The 14,357-nt window shown below is 41.3% G+C and overlaps 1 protein-coding gene across 1 annotated transcript in view; it reads left to right on the top strand.

Annotated features, from left to right (window-relative positions):
- Positions 1 to 735: 735 nt before the first annotated feature.
- The window catches only part of LOC103804284 (transmembrane and TPR repeat-containing protein 1-like), a gene marked incomplete at its 3' end in the record, with an annotated part of 41,560 nt that continues 27,938 nt past the window's right edge, over positions 736 to 14,357 (top strand). Inside the window, exons 1-3 of the mRNA XM_009076887.1 lie at positions 736 to 756; positions 1,645 to 1,748; positions 9,773 to 9,962. Coding sequence (XP_009075135.1) covers positions 736 to 756; positions 1,645 to 1,748; positions 9,773 to 9,962 — 315 coding nt within the window. The remainder of the gene's footprint in view (positions 757 to 1,644; positions 1,749 to 9,772; positions 9,963 to 14,357) is intronic.

Here is a 14,357-nt window from a genome sequence, read left to right as displayed (position 1 = left end):
CAGTAAGCCACCTGTGTGTTTGTGCAATTAATTATCATAGCACTTTGTCAGCAGACTTGTGATGAAACTTGCAGAATACCCTCCAAAAATGCTTAAAATAAGTTGTTCTGCTAGATAGTTATTCTTATCTCTAGAGACTGAGCAGAGGGCTGGGAACAAGGAGTTTTTGCATTTTAATCATGGTCTAAAATTGATTTGCTCTGTTTGGGTGACCTTTTAAAAATGTGTCTTGGCATAGTCTTTGGGGAGTCTGAAGACAGCAGTCTTACTGAGACACACATGGGGGTTTTCTGAGGATTAAGGAGTTAATTAAAGATTTTTTAAAAATCCCAAAGCCAGCAAACACACAGACACCAGAGTTTGATGGGGAAACTGCAACGTACTATAGTGTGTATTACTAGAATTGGTCTCAACATTTTACTTCAGTTTGTGTGCAAAGATCTTTGAAGAGTAGGGGTGATGTCATTATTACTGCATCACTAGTTTAGAGCAGTTAAAACAATGTACAGGGTTTTCTCCATTTGAAAAACAGCTTATTGTTTAAAATATTTCAACAAATATCTGTTTCCTTATATTTCAGCTACCTGACTGCAAATAACAACCAGAATTTCTTGTATACAGGAAGGCCTTTTTTGAAGAGAGCTGCTTTGGTGATAAGCTATGTAAGTACAAATGGACTTGGCCATGTACTTCTGTGTGTGTGACTAGAATGAACAATGCGTAGTGGTATCCGAAATGACTCAGAAAGCCCCGATGGTAGATCTTAATACAAAGTTAGTCTTGGAAATTCATCTAGAAAGCTTCAGCTGGGCAGAAACAAGATTACTGTGTTTTCACTTCAAGCTTTCTTTTGATTTATAGTGGTTGCCCTTACAACCATGTAATCATCTGCAAGTATTTCCTGCCCTAAATACAGAGGAGTCTCCAGCCCTAGGCTGACTTGCCAGTGACATGCTGTTAATGTCAGTGCAGGGCTTGGTAAGAGCCATAAGAAAAGCTTTGCCTGCAAATACCTGCTGCTTGATGTGCTCCAGGCAGGACTTCACGTGCTGCAGGGGAGAAAACAAGCTCCTCCATGGGAGCATGCTGGGTATGCAGCAACCTGTGCTGCTCTTGGAGCCAGATCCTCTTGCTTATCCCTTGACAAGTGGTTACCAGAAAGGTGGAGGAGTGCCAGCCCACAGAAGTCCTTCCAGGAATTGGGATTACATAGCAGGAGAAGTGTCGATGGAGCTTGTCCTTACACCTATGCCAGCATGAAGGAATGATAAGAGCTTTTAAGACATCAGCCATGTTTTTCCCCTCTGTATTCAAGTAGAGGTCAATAGCAAAACTCTGCAGTCTACACTGCAGCAGAGTGACAGATTTGTCCTTCGGATGCTGCCTTTGTGGTGCATAGCCAAGGTATACCAGTCAGCATCAGTAATGCATACATGGAAGGGCGACACACAACAACACAGTGTGCTCTCTGTGCTGAGGGTCGGCAGCTTTGTCACCCTGCACACGGTGGCAAACTTGAATTTTGCCTAAACTGCTGAGTTGACTCACTTTGCAGAACATGGAGAGCTATCACAACAAAGTATTTGCTGGAGACCTTATTTCTACTTAGTAGTGCATTGTTAACCAAGATGTTCTTCTTTGCAGGTGATTCTCGTGTTGTATTTCCGCCTCTGGATAATGGGAGGATCCATGCCGATGTTTTCAGAGCAGGACAATCCAGCTTCATTCTCTCCATATTTACTGACAAGGTACAATGCCATTAATCAAACAAAAGTTTTCAAACGTGTAGTCTTGACATCATTTTTTCCTGCACTAAAGTGGTCTACAGATGGCAATTGAGAAGACTTGTTTTGTTGTCTTAATTAAATACCTCTTATTGCTCTGTCTAGAGCAGAAAATAACCAGCATTTTTTGAACTCCAACGCACACTCCTGGTTCTATAGAGTAATATTACAGATGCTTTCTTACTGAAAAACGTGCACTTGCTTTTATTCAAAGCCCAAAGAATATAGTTTAATTGCCTAAGCACAGGACTTGAAAGTCCAGTGCCTAATCCTAAACTTTAAAACTGGCCGCTCCTGAGATATGGGATGCAAGCATTCAGAGTTCAGGCTTCAGATGAAGTTTGTATGAAATGAGGGTGACCATGCCTGTTGGTGGAGTATCAGTGACTGATCAGTGAAGGTGGAAGGGGCAATATGCCTAAGTGATTGCTGTGGTTAGCTACTGAAAGACATTTTGGAAGCTTCTGGAGGAATTTTCTGAATTCTCATATGAAAATGAGAACAGTCCTCCTGTGTGTCACTTTCTGGCTTTGCTGGCTCCTCATTCCAACACCGGAATTGCAGCTGAGATGCAGGTTAAGATCAAGCAGTCCTTCTTCAACATCTGCTGCAGAATCAGACTGGATGTCACGTGGTGGACCTTCGTGATAGTGTAGCAACAGCTCCTGTCAAGGCTAAAGGTGCTTCCAGGAAGCACAGTGTCTGATTTGGAAAGCTCTGATGTGATGATGACACAAGTGTATAAATTAAAGTAGACAGATAATTATTTATTTAGCCATTGGAAGGCTAAATATACTGAAATAGTGACAGTTCTTCAGTCTTTCAAAAAAACCCTAATCATCTGTTCAGTATGTTCGCTAAATTCCTGTCCTTAAAATTTCAAGTCATATTCCCAAATAGCTCTAAACTTACCATGGCACATGGCATGAAAGCCACATTTCTATGGCCTTTAGTGTGTTATTTGGCAATGGTAGTTTAAGAAGATGAGTTATGTCCATCATTCCCTTTCTCAGCAAATGCAGAAATGAAGGTGTTGGGAATCCTGCTATTTGTGATCCCTGCCATTAGAGCCTGTCCATACAGGCTGTTATTCACTGCAGGAAAGACATACCTTCTCCAGTGGCCTCCCTTAAAGAACTTCCATCCCAAAATCTGCTACGGTTGAGCAATATTTGCAACAGGAAAACCAATCCCAAACCTCTGTTCAAACATTCTTGCTGGTATTAGATGGGAGTTGAGGAAGAATGCAATTAGGAAGGTTTCAGGAGCTACCCAGCTTTAGGTAAACAGTGTACTGAAGTGCAGCTCAGGAGTTAGCAGGGTGTTGAGCTGATATGCTTCAGATGTTTTGCACAATGTTTCTTTCTTCTGCCATTCTTGAGGGGATAGAAGTAGGAGGCCTCTGGAGAAACAGATTGTATTACTAACACTGTGGTAAGACAAGGGAAAAGTCCATTGTACAGCATGTCTCAAGGTGTGTGAAACATTAAATCCTACCTGTAATTTCAAACTAAGGAAGTATGGGCTTTTTAAAACTGTATTTGGGAGTCAGGTTATATTGATTTCTGCTGGCATTTGCCTTGTGACCTGTGTTGGCTGATCACTCTGGACATGAAGCAGGTTATTCATGGTGTTTCCTTAAATAGTTAATGCACTTCTCCTAGAACTGCCTTGAGATAACAGTGTCCTGTGGTTGAACTGCTCTCTCTCTCTGTAAGCTGGCTTTCTGTATTTCTTTGCTCTTTCAATCAGGTAAATGAAAATTCAGTGCCGCAGAAAGCTGAAGAAGTGCTTATACATAAAAACTGTCACATAATCCTTTTCACAGAGAATTGTGACTGTTTTCTGAGCAATGCATTTAATCATCCCAGTTGTAACTTCAAAGGGAATGAACGACTGAGGCAGACAGGAGACTTGTGCTGGAAAAAGGAGTCCTTGTGCCAGCTAGTTCTACCAAGGCAATAGAAGTCATGTGTAGCAACTACACTGGTATGGAGTTTTCACTGACCTTAGGGTAGAATTTGTCATTAAAATAGACCCCTGTGATATATCATCTCTTAATCAGCTAGGCTTGCATGTGCTACCTGAGTGCTTAAGTTCTGCCTGTTTTGTCAATGCACCCAAGGATTATGCACCCAAAGGTGCTTAACATCAATTCTACGTGCAATCTTGGCAGGCACTGAGCATTCAGGGATCAAAAGGGAGAACAGCAGTGTTGGTAAGAATCACTCTCATTCCTACCCAGGAGCCAGACAGTCCATATATTAAGTGTAAAATGTAGTCTTTATTTCAAGGGGGCTAGAGGAAAGCCTATCTGGAAGACACTGCTTCAAAGGAAAGACCACCCCAAAAGTGAATGGCTTTCATAGAGCCACGTGAAACATTTCAGTGTCTCTCTCAGTTAAACCAGGAAAGGTTTGATGAACAGACCCTAGTAGGTAGTGCTTCTCTGGAAAACAGTTTGATAGGTGTTTTAATGGGTCATAGTGCTTGCTGCAAGTACTGGTTATGCAACAAGCCTTTCCTGCCAAAAAGCAGGAAAAGCGTCTGAAGGAAGAGGGGGTGCAGACAAACAGAGGCCATTGACTCATATAGGCTATGCATTTCGCTTTTCAAGATACTTCCATGCAGGAAGGGTAGATCATGGCCAGTCTCTGAGGCAAAGCAGCATGTCCAGGACATCCCTTTGGCTCCAGGCAGCATGGAGTAGGTAACGCTCTGGAACACAATGGGCCGTTTCCAGAAACATCACAATGGATTTATGAGGTCTGTTTTTTAGTTTCCTGGGGGTCAGTCACTGATATCTCAGTGACTCTCCCTCCATCTGCTGCTGCCACAGTGATCTTCTTCTGAAGCAGTTGCCCACTGGGGATTTTGGGCTGTGTGACTTCAGGAGTGTGCTGCTGTTGGTGACGAGCTGAGGATCAGGTTTGATTACAAGGCATGCCCTCACTCACAGCACACAGGGAGGAAAAACAGGATGAGATCAATCCCAGATTTTCCAGCACTGAGACTCTGACAGCAGGCTTGGGTTTCACTGGAAATTCACAGGCTCTTTGAAAGTCTTTACTCTTCAGTAATTTGATATTTTTCAGATTCTTAGCCACAGAATTGAAGCATCTGAGAGAGAGACAGTAACCAGATTAAAGCTCTTCAGGCTGTGTACCTATAGAGGCCAACGTAGTCTGCCTTTCCCACTGTGCCCCTGGTGCACACAGAGCCACCTTCCAGAGGAGTTACCCTGCTATTCATCAAGCTGCAGCTGTATGTTTATCTGTATCTTTGCCTTTCCTACTCCTGTCCTCTACTGACTGGTAACTCTTTTCCCCTAGACACAAAAGGTTTGATGAAAGGGAATACATAAGCACTTTTTCCAGAGTATTTTCTGTCTAGCTGATACTCACATTTGGATGTTAAATGGAATTTGTCGGTTGCTTGTTTGTGTAGTCTTACTCCACCATCACTGAATGAGTTGGATAGACAGAGTGTGAATTTTTTTCTTCTAGGGCTCTGAAAAGAAAATGTTTAGGCTGACAATATACAGAACAGGAAAATAAACTCATGTGGGAAGGTATGACTGGACTGACAGTTCCCCAGGGGAAGTGTAAATATATACAGTTTTAAGACAATATCCTTAAATACCACCACCTGGTTATAATTGCAACCACATGTGTCCTAGGAGGACATTATTGTGAAGGGACTCGTCAAACACACTTGGTTTTAGGGCTTTGTAGAGGATAAAGAGAGCCTTTAGCTGACATCAGTTCTGCTGTTAATACAAGTGGGAAGCTCTTTTCCCTAATAATAAAGCTCTTCTTACCCTTAGAGTGAACCAAAACTTGCCTGAGTGCCTGGCAGTGTAAAGAGCACTCAGAGAGTGGAACCAAGGTCTGTGACTTCTGAAAGGGCAACAACTATCTTTCTGCTTTTGTTTCAGTTCCCCACCTTCTTGTACACCCCCTTAGTTTCCTAAGTACTAGCTAAGTGCACTGTTATCACCTGTCCTCTAGATAGGTCCATTTTTTTCCCAACCAGGAGAATGCCTTGCTAAAATCCCTAAGTGCAGCAAAGTCTTCCACTTGCAGGTGGGTACCCCGCTTGGGTCTTTGGGGGTAGGGTTTTCTGTCAGGAATGGGATGGGTTGTCCCAGAACTGGATAGGTAGTAGGTTGCACCACTGTATGCATCTAGACAACACAGGATTACTGGCCCACACTTTTCCAGGCAGCTTTGGTGGGACATGGTTGGAGTTTTGTGATCACTCATGTAGCACTGTTTTAGAAAGAATTTTATAATCTCAGTCCCTGGGAGCTGGAGGGAAAATCTTAAAATGCTTCAAAATCAGAAAACAAATGAAATGCTTCAGAAATTTCTATAAATCCTTTATTCTCTTGCCTAGTTTCACAATCCTCATGCTCTGATTGCCTGGGTTTGGCAGAGCTAGGACAAGGGCTATTCCAAGCTTGTTGGTCTCTATGATAGCAATGGGTAACAGACAAGTCCTCAAATATTTTCCAGTCATATTTGTTTATGGCTTTAAGTAGTACCCTATGCTTTCAGTATTGCAGCAGAAACAATCAGTTCAGACAGTTGTTTTCTGCAACAGGTTCTAGATATGAGTCGTCCTGTATTTATCTCAAAGCATGCAACAGTACATTTAAACTGAAAGATTTAAAACTAAACAGACTGGATTGCCATGACAACACCAGCTACCTACAGGAGGAGCTATGTTTTTCTGAAATGCTGAGAAGTGAACAGAAACACTTGATACCTGCTGAAACTTGGATTTCCATGTTCAATTTGAAAAATAAAAAAATTTGCTGCAATGCAAATGCTGTTACCTAGCCTGAGGGAAAACTGTTTGCCAGCTAATAGGCAGATTCTTCCAGTCAGCTCACCAGTAATACTGTGCTTTGCATGGGATTAACTGAGAGACTGGGAGATGTTACAGGCAGGGATTTTTCTCCTCTGGAATTTCAGCAGACTCAAACAAGCAATATAGAGAAGATCATTAATTTAAAATGTGATTCACTCAGTCAACTAATTAAAAGGCTTTTGTTGCCATTTGCAAGTAGGTTGCTGAAATGTAATTAGCTCCTGGAATGATTTCATGAATCTTTGGTCTTTTCAAAGTTTGCAAATTATTTCCTTGAGGTGTCAGCTTTGGGGAGAGGTTCCTTCCAAAGTTTCTCCTGAATTTAGCTTCCTCCCTAGTTAGGCTTGTGATATGAGAGACACACAGATGTAAAGGATTATCATGTGCTTTCGGCAGCCATAAATAAAAAGCAGCACTGAATTGTCAGTAACTATTATTAACATCCTGTTATTTTTCCGTTCTAGTACCTAGAATAGTGATAGTTTGTAGTGCTTTATTTTATACAGCCATCCATCATGTTCAAGGACAGGTTATCAATGCTGAAAGCACATCCAAACTTCTGCTTGAATCAGAACTCACTCAAGGCTTCTTGCAGCTTACAAACGTGTCCTAAAATCAGGCAGTGCCATTCTGGATCTTGCTTCCATGCCTGCTGGTGGCCCATGCACATTCAGTGAGGCTCCTCAGGCTCAGCTATGAGATGTGGCCAAGGGTTCTCTGGTAGAGTGTCGGTGAGGTGAACCAGTTGACTATACATAGATGGTAATGACTGTCACAGTCTTTCAAATGTTTCACTGCTGTTGGAAGAGTGAATTTAAAGATTAGTTATTGCCGTAATGGAATGGGATGATTATCCATCTCCTCTGGCAGCGAGTTGTGCACGTAGCTCCCAAGGAAGACTTGAAACCTCACAAGCACTTGGAGAGAGATTCTTGTTTACAAACCTCTCCTGATTGGTGTGTGTCCCAAGAGCATGTCTTCTCATCTTCAACAGCAGTTTGTCCTAACCTTCCAGAGAAATGCATCAGTACACACTGATCTGGCTACCATGAATTCCTCTTAAAATTTGTTAAACTGACTCAATTTGTTATGGCAGCAAACTATGCATATTTAATTTGTTCTGCATAAGGATTTATCGGGTCCTGCTTTATCAGTGAAGATACAGAAAAGCAATTAGTCTGTCTTTAACTGCACTGCTGCAGTTTGCAAAGCTCCCAAATCTTGCCTCATTCCTTCCTACCCAGCAGCCCAGTGTGAGTCAGTAGGGGAGGGTTTCTGGTGTGCATTGTGGTTTGCATTCAAACTTCCATGAATGTTGTGAATGCTTATTGAAAATATTAATATTGTCAGGACACTCCCTCCAAAAACTAGGCTATCCTAAAGCAGCAAGTGCAAAAGTAACTCAGTGCTTTGGAAAATCTTGTCTAATATACACACCTGTAGTAACAACATGCCATGACATTATTCAGATTGATCTAAATGGACATGCTTTTACTTTTAAAAGTAAAACTAGAAATGAATCTCAGTTTGTCTTTTAAGTAAGTAGCTGTAAATAAGTGCTGGCAATCCTTTCTCAGCTGCTGTGTTGAGGCTGATAGAGAAGTCTGTTTTACTGTGGCTGAGCAGAGGTGGGTCAGGCCACACATAACATCATGACTGAGTGCCTTGGCGTGGTTAAGCCCCAACAGATTTTGTGCTGTAGTGTTTCTCTGTACCGTGGGCCAGAAGAGATTGGATTTGGTGACTAGAAAACACATTTGTTTCTTTAGAAAGACTGAACTATCAAAATTTTAAGAAGGGGTTGAGCAAAATTATGTTATGTTTTTGAGGGATGCTTTCTTAAATAGAAACTGGCTTTTATAATTGCTGCTGCTGTTAAGAGAAGATGGATTTTCTCTCACTTTTCCCCTTTTTTAGTACCTCAGGGTGGGGAAAGTGAGGAAAATGGAGGGATAGAAGAGAAGTCTACCAAATGGCTGAAAACCTTAAAAATGTGGGAATGTTCCACTTTCCATCAAAATTGGGAGCTTAGAAAGATTTGTGGGAAAATGAGAATGTGCCTCTGATTGTTTACAATGAAACATTATTCCAGCTCTGTAAGCCTCCCTGCTTTTGGGTCACTGTGCTGCTGGAGACATTGTTTTTTGGATGAGAAGAGAAAGTGATATCCTAACTGTTTGTAGTTATTTAAAAATATTTTCACAGAAATTTAAGACCCAACACCCATCTGAGAACTTCCATCCTGTAATCCTGTGTGGAGTCACACTGAGCTTCAGTGTCTTACTGTTCTTCCACAAATATAATATCATGTTGTAAGTGCTGTTGTAAGGGGCTGCATTTTGACCCCAAAGAGGCAAGTTTGTAAGTAGCAAGTGAAAGAATCCTCTGTCTACATGATTTGACATCTCTGTCATCCCTTGTTATCGTTTTAATAAACCTGCTAAGGTACCATGGCAACTGGGTGTGATAACAACTGCCAAAACAGGCTCAGATGGAAGAAAATCCTATGCAGGATAGAATGATAAAATACTTTTTTGCTTTTTTGTTGTTGTTGTTTTGAATATTTGCCAGTTTTGGTGATATGTAAAATGTGCCTTGGTTTGTGAAGAGGAAACAGAGAAGGGTCTGACTTTAACTGCTCAGTGTTATGCACATACAAGTAATCCAAAATTGTAAGTTAAACTCAGAGGGTTTAACTAGAAGGCTATTTTGTATTGCAGCAGTGATGCAGTGAACTGTGTAGAAGTTGAATATGTATATGTACCTGCTTAGTTATTATTCATTTATCATTGAAGCTGGCAGAAAGACACATCAGAAATCTAACATTCAAATAGGAGTTCTGTTAGTTTTTCAAAAGCTGCTGCATAGAAACCATGTAAATATTACTGATCTTTTGTTATTTCTTTAAATGGCCTGTTGAAGTGCCCCTTGCCTATGCTAGCATCTCTTTATTGACAGAGGTGTGGTATTGCCTGTGTGTGCAGGGTGGTGTTGGTTAGTTGGTTGGTTGGTTGGTTTTTTCCTCCTCACATGTTGTGTGTGGTAATTGCCAAAGGGAGCTGTTTTGTGTTGGCAGCTATTCCATGTATTACATTACCGGTTTTTGTTTGCAGGTTTTTAACTTACTCCTACCTTCTGGCCTTCAATGCTTGGCTTCTGCTGGCACCCATCACCCTGTGCTATGACTGGCAGGTGGGCAGCATCCCTTTGGTTGAGTCCATCTGGGACGTGAGGAACTTAGCTACAGTGTTCCTGGTGCTGGTGATGATGTTGCTCAGCCTACACTGCATCGCTGCATTCAAGGTAACACCCGAAGCCATGCAATATAACATTTTTGTCAACATCATTTTGTTTCCTAATCTTCAGATGAAATGGTTAATAAGTGCATGTTTTCCTCTGGAGTGCATTGGATTGAAGCGAAAAAAACATGCCATTAGTAACTAATGCAGGCAAGCTGAAAATGTCTCTCTAGTTGAATGTCTCAGTCTCTAATTGGTCTGATTTGAGGGCAAAACTTGGCCCAGAGTCCTGCATTCAATTACTGTTAATGATCCAAACCCCACTGAAGTTGTTAAGCTTCTCTGCCTCTCCCATAGTCATTAGGCTTTTTGTCACTTACTTCAAACAGGACTGGGAACTGTCATCTGCAAAACCATTTGAAAATAAAATCAATTCTTGTATTCACACTTCTGCTCTGCTTCTAAAACCTAAACGTTGGATACATCTTGTTGTGAAGGGATTTTTGTCAGCAGAGTAATGGAACATGGAAAATCTGAAATGATCTGGAAATTGTTCTTTAGTGTAAATAATACAGTTGGTAAGCCAAACTTCACAGCTGAGCATTTCAGAGGCACCATTAGTCACATTGCAGAAATGAAAGTGAGGTTCTACTAGCCTTATCAGAGATCAGATATGCTCTTACATGGAAGGAGATCATAGTGAGCTACAAGCTATTCCTCCTTGAGTTGTGTTGTGGAAGCTTCGTTAGGAAAGATGTTAGTAGTCATTTTGGAAATAGTACAAAACTTTCTCTCCTTTAAATGTATGTATTTCTCAAAAGCATAGTAGAAGAGTGACAGGTTTTTAATACCTATCTTATGCTAAAATGTTCAGGCCATGTACATGCTTCAGTCTACTCTGTCAGTCTTCCCTGTGCTCCTGATAAGAGGCAGAAAATGAACCAAACAGTTTGAGACTGCAGAGTTATTAATTTAGGTAATACATTGGCAGATGCTGTATGGGAAATATGGGAAAATACCCTATTAGGCATTCACTAGTTCTACCTGCAGGTTGTACATCATCTCGTATTCCTCCTGCTTTCATTGCTCACTGCTAGAGATATCCAAAGTGTTTGTATTAGACCTAATCCTTTTCCCAGGAAAGTTAACGATAAAATTCTCATTAGCTCAGTACTGAAGACTTCTGAAAAATCTTATTTCATGTTCTTTGAAGTTTCGTTTGCTTTTTATTTCTTCTCCTGTTGTCAGAATTTGAACTATGTGTCAGATTAATATTGTTGGTTTGCATGGAAAAGAGTATGTCAGAATTAGCCAAAGGCATTTTGTGGCTGGGATTTTTTTGGATAAAATGATAATCCAGAAGGATTCCTTTGGGTGACTGAGTTGTTTGTCTTCTGCCAAACTGCAAAACAAAATACTTCAAATCATTTTGTGCATTAAATGCTAAGATGTTACCATATTTTTATGACTTTTGGTTTATTCCTTAAAAGCTAAGCAGTTCAATCTGGATTTATGAATACCACTGTTAGGTTAAGCAACATGAACTTCACTCTTTGGGCATTTAATTACTGGGTGCTTTGAAATTTGTCTTGCAGATGCCTTGTGTCTATCCTTGAGAACCCCAAACACTGAATAAACTAGATCTAAAGTGATCTACTTATGTATCTAATCCAGTAAAACTAGAACCATCTTGACAAAGTTCTCTAATCAGTCTCTGCTTGCAGTTTCCCAACAAACCCACTGTGAACATGGAACTGGTAATGGTTCCTGGGGATTGACTTGAACATGTTTCCCCCAGGCCTGTGTATAGAATCACAGCATAGTTTGGTTGGAAAGGACCTTAAAGATGATCTAGTTCCAACCCCCTGCCATGGGCAGGGACACCTTCCACTAGACCAGGCTGCTCAAAGCCTCATCCAGCCTGGCCTTGAACACTTTTAGGGATAGAGCTTTTGCATATATATAATTAGAATTATAATTGGAGGTAGTTGAAATATGTTGCTTTTGAGGAAATTCTAAATTTCTGAAGCTATATTCTATTTTATTTTTAACAACTCACATAATCACCCAGTTGTGATACTGCCATTAAGTGGTATGAGGATGATTGTGTTGTGCTGAATAGTATGAATTATTGAGGAAAGCAAACAGTAGGAAGAGGCACTTTTCCTGGAAATAAATTATGCTGTGTGGCTTCAAACACTCCTTTTTACAACAGGACATAGGAAGTTCAGAACGCGTGAACTGCAGGCACAGTTTGTTATATTAGGCTCTTAAAAAAGCATCTTTCCAAATGCAACAGCAGTGGCCTTTTATATGGCATCACTCCACCCAAGAAGGACGATCCTTTAGTCAAGCCCCAGACAGGCTATTTCTCAGTATTTTACAGCTCGTAGGCAGCACTAGATACATCAGTTGGTTTTCCACATTTCATAGAGTGTAAGATGTGCTTTAAACACACAGAACTGTCTTAGCAGCTATTTTTTTCTCCTTTTTCATGGCAAAGTCTAACCTGGAAGCAACAGCTTGCAGTTTCCTAAGGAATGATTTTAGAGTGAACAGGCATGCAGTTTGAGTGCCTTTTGTTTGAGAGTGTAGGTGTGCAGGGGTGAGAGAGGATAAAACCTCATACTCATTCTCATTGATTCTATCACTTTCCTTTCTGTGGCATGGAGAATGTAAATGTCATAAAATTGGCAGCAATGAAAACATTTGTCCAGCGAATGCTGAACTGGTTTTAAGTGACAAGAGGTGATGTGTGCATCCACAATACAAGCTCACAGGAGACTTGCAGAATGTATCGTGTGGACTGTAACTAGAGAATGCATGGATTGGATTTCTGCCTTTGTGGCTGTTGATTTTTAAACAGGGCTAATTTGTTGTTGACATTTTTGATTAGGGTAATAACTCTTGGCATGTATGTGTAGTGCTGATAAAGGGCATCTAAGGCATGAAGCTTTCTTGTTCAATTTCATCTTGTGAACGTTGTTATACCTTGAAAGGAGAAGAAACAATGCAAGATTTCTACCCATAAGTGCTTTGCTTGGAACATGTCTGTTACTAGATGGGGGTTTAATGCTGCAAACTGCTGAAACAGAGGAGGCAGCTCTCCAGTTTGGAGAGAGAATCCTCCCTTCTCATCCTCCTCATGCACTTTCACTGTTGTCCTCCTCCATACTTAATGAGCAAGTCACTTGAATAATTGCTTTGTAAATGTCTTGTATATAACTTCTATTCTCTGGGTCATTTCTTCTGCATAGTGCTTATTGGCTGGAGAGCTCCCTGTGAGCAGCAACCCAAGTAGGACTCCTTGCTCTGCACAGTGTTGAGGTGCACAGCTGTGCTTGTGTCTTGCTGCAGCCACCCTATCACATCACAATTAATGCCTGTCTTCAGAAAGTGTGGCAGGAGTAAAGAGAAGTCCAGCTCCTTACTGCATATCCCACTGGGGAAGGAAAGGACCTCGCTGGCATCTCTGGCCAAGATTCTTCCATAGTGACTAATGCGGCAAAGTTGCAGTCCATCATTAACCAGCCCTTTGAAACCTTTTGGGACTTGATTTTTCACCATGCAGGTGTCCAGTATGCTCTGCAAATTGGCCTCTTTGGAGGTGTTTTAGCCAAGGCATCAGGATTCACTGGTGTGTCTCAAAATCCTCACGTTCTGCTTAGCCCTTTGCAGTGAACTTCCTCATACCATGTTCAAGTAGTGTGCCGAGGATGTCACAGAGGCTGGGGGTGCCATTGCAAACACCTGCATCCCAAAGAAATATAAACAGTTGGGAAAAGAGGATGACATTTATTTATTGTTTGTTTTCAAAGACAGCCTCAGCTCTGCGGAATGGATGTGGTGTGACTTCTAGCTTTGGGACTAGATGGGGACTACAAAGGCAGGAGGAAATGGATGAAGCACTCTCTTATTGAGTGTCAGTCATGCCTGTTACAAGGTCAGAGAAATAATCTGGTGCTTCAAATGGCCACTGGTGTACCCAGGAGCCCATAGCACTGCCTTTCTGTGTGGAAGAAATGGCAAGTACCTGGTAAACTGGAGGGAGGGCAACAATTCTTGGCATTATCATCAGGATGACAGTTATTTCTTTGACATGTCATAATAATTCAGTGAGCATGAAAGGAAGACCCTTCAGATGTTTGAAGCGCCACTCTGCATGGCATTTTTAGGTCGCTGCTTAATTAGCAGTAGGATTAAAATGCAGCTTGTCCTGTAGTTGTAGCTGTGAATGTCTATATACAGAGCACATGATGGATTGGATTCCACTTTCTGTATGGTACCTGATCTAGTGGGGAAATTTGTGTGTGTGACAGGCTAATTCAGAGCCAGGTGATCTGGAAAACTGATTGGAAACAGTAGCTTTTGTGCCTGACCAGTCTGGGGGAATGTACTGTGTGCTATACTGCTTGGCCCTCCTATGTTTATACTCATGACCAGCAGTATGGTGGTGGTT

This window comes from Acanthisitta chloris, unplaced genomic scaffold (assembly GCF_000695815.1).
Source record: "Acanthisitta chloris isolate BGI_N310 unplaced genomic scaffold, ASM69581v1 scaffold2296, whole genome shotgun sequence".
Classification (NCBI taxonomy): domain Eukaryota; kingdom Metazoa; phylum Chordata; class Aves; order Passeriformes; family Acanthisittidae; genus Acanthisitta; species Acanthisitta chloris.
This window is presented reverse-complemented; position numbering and strand designations above follow the sequence as displayed.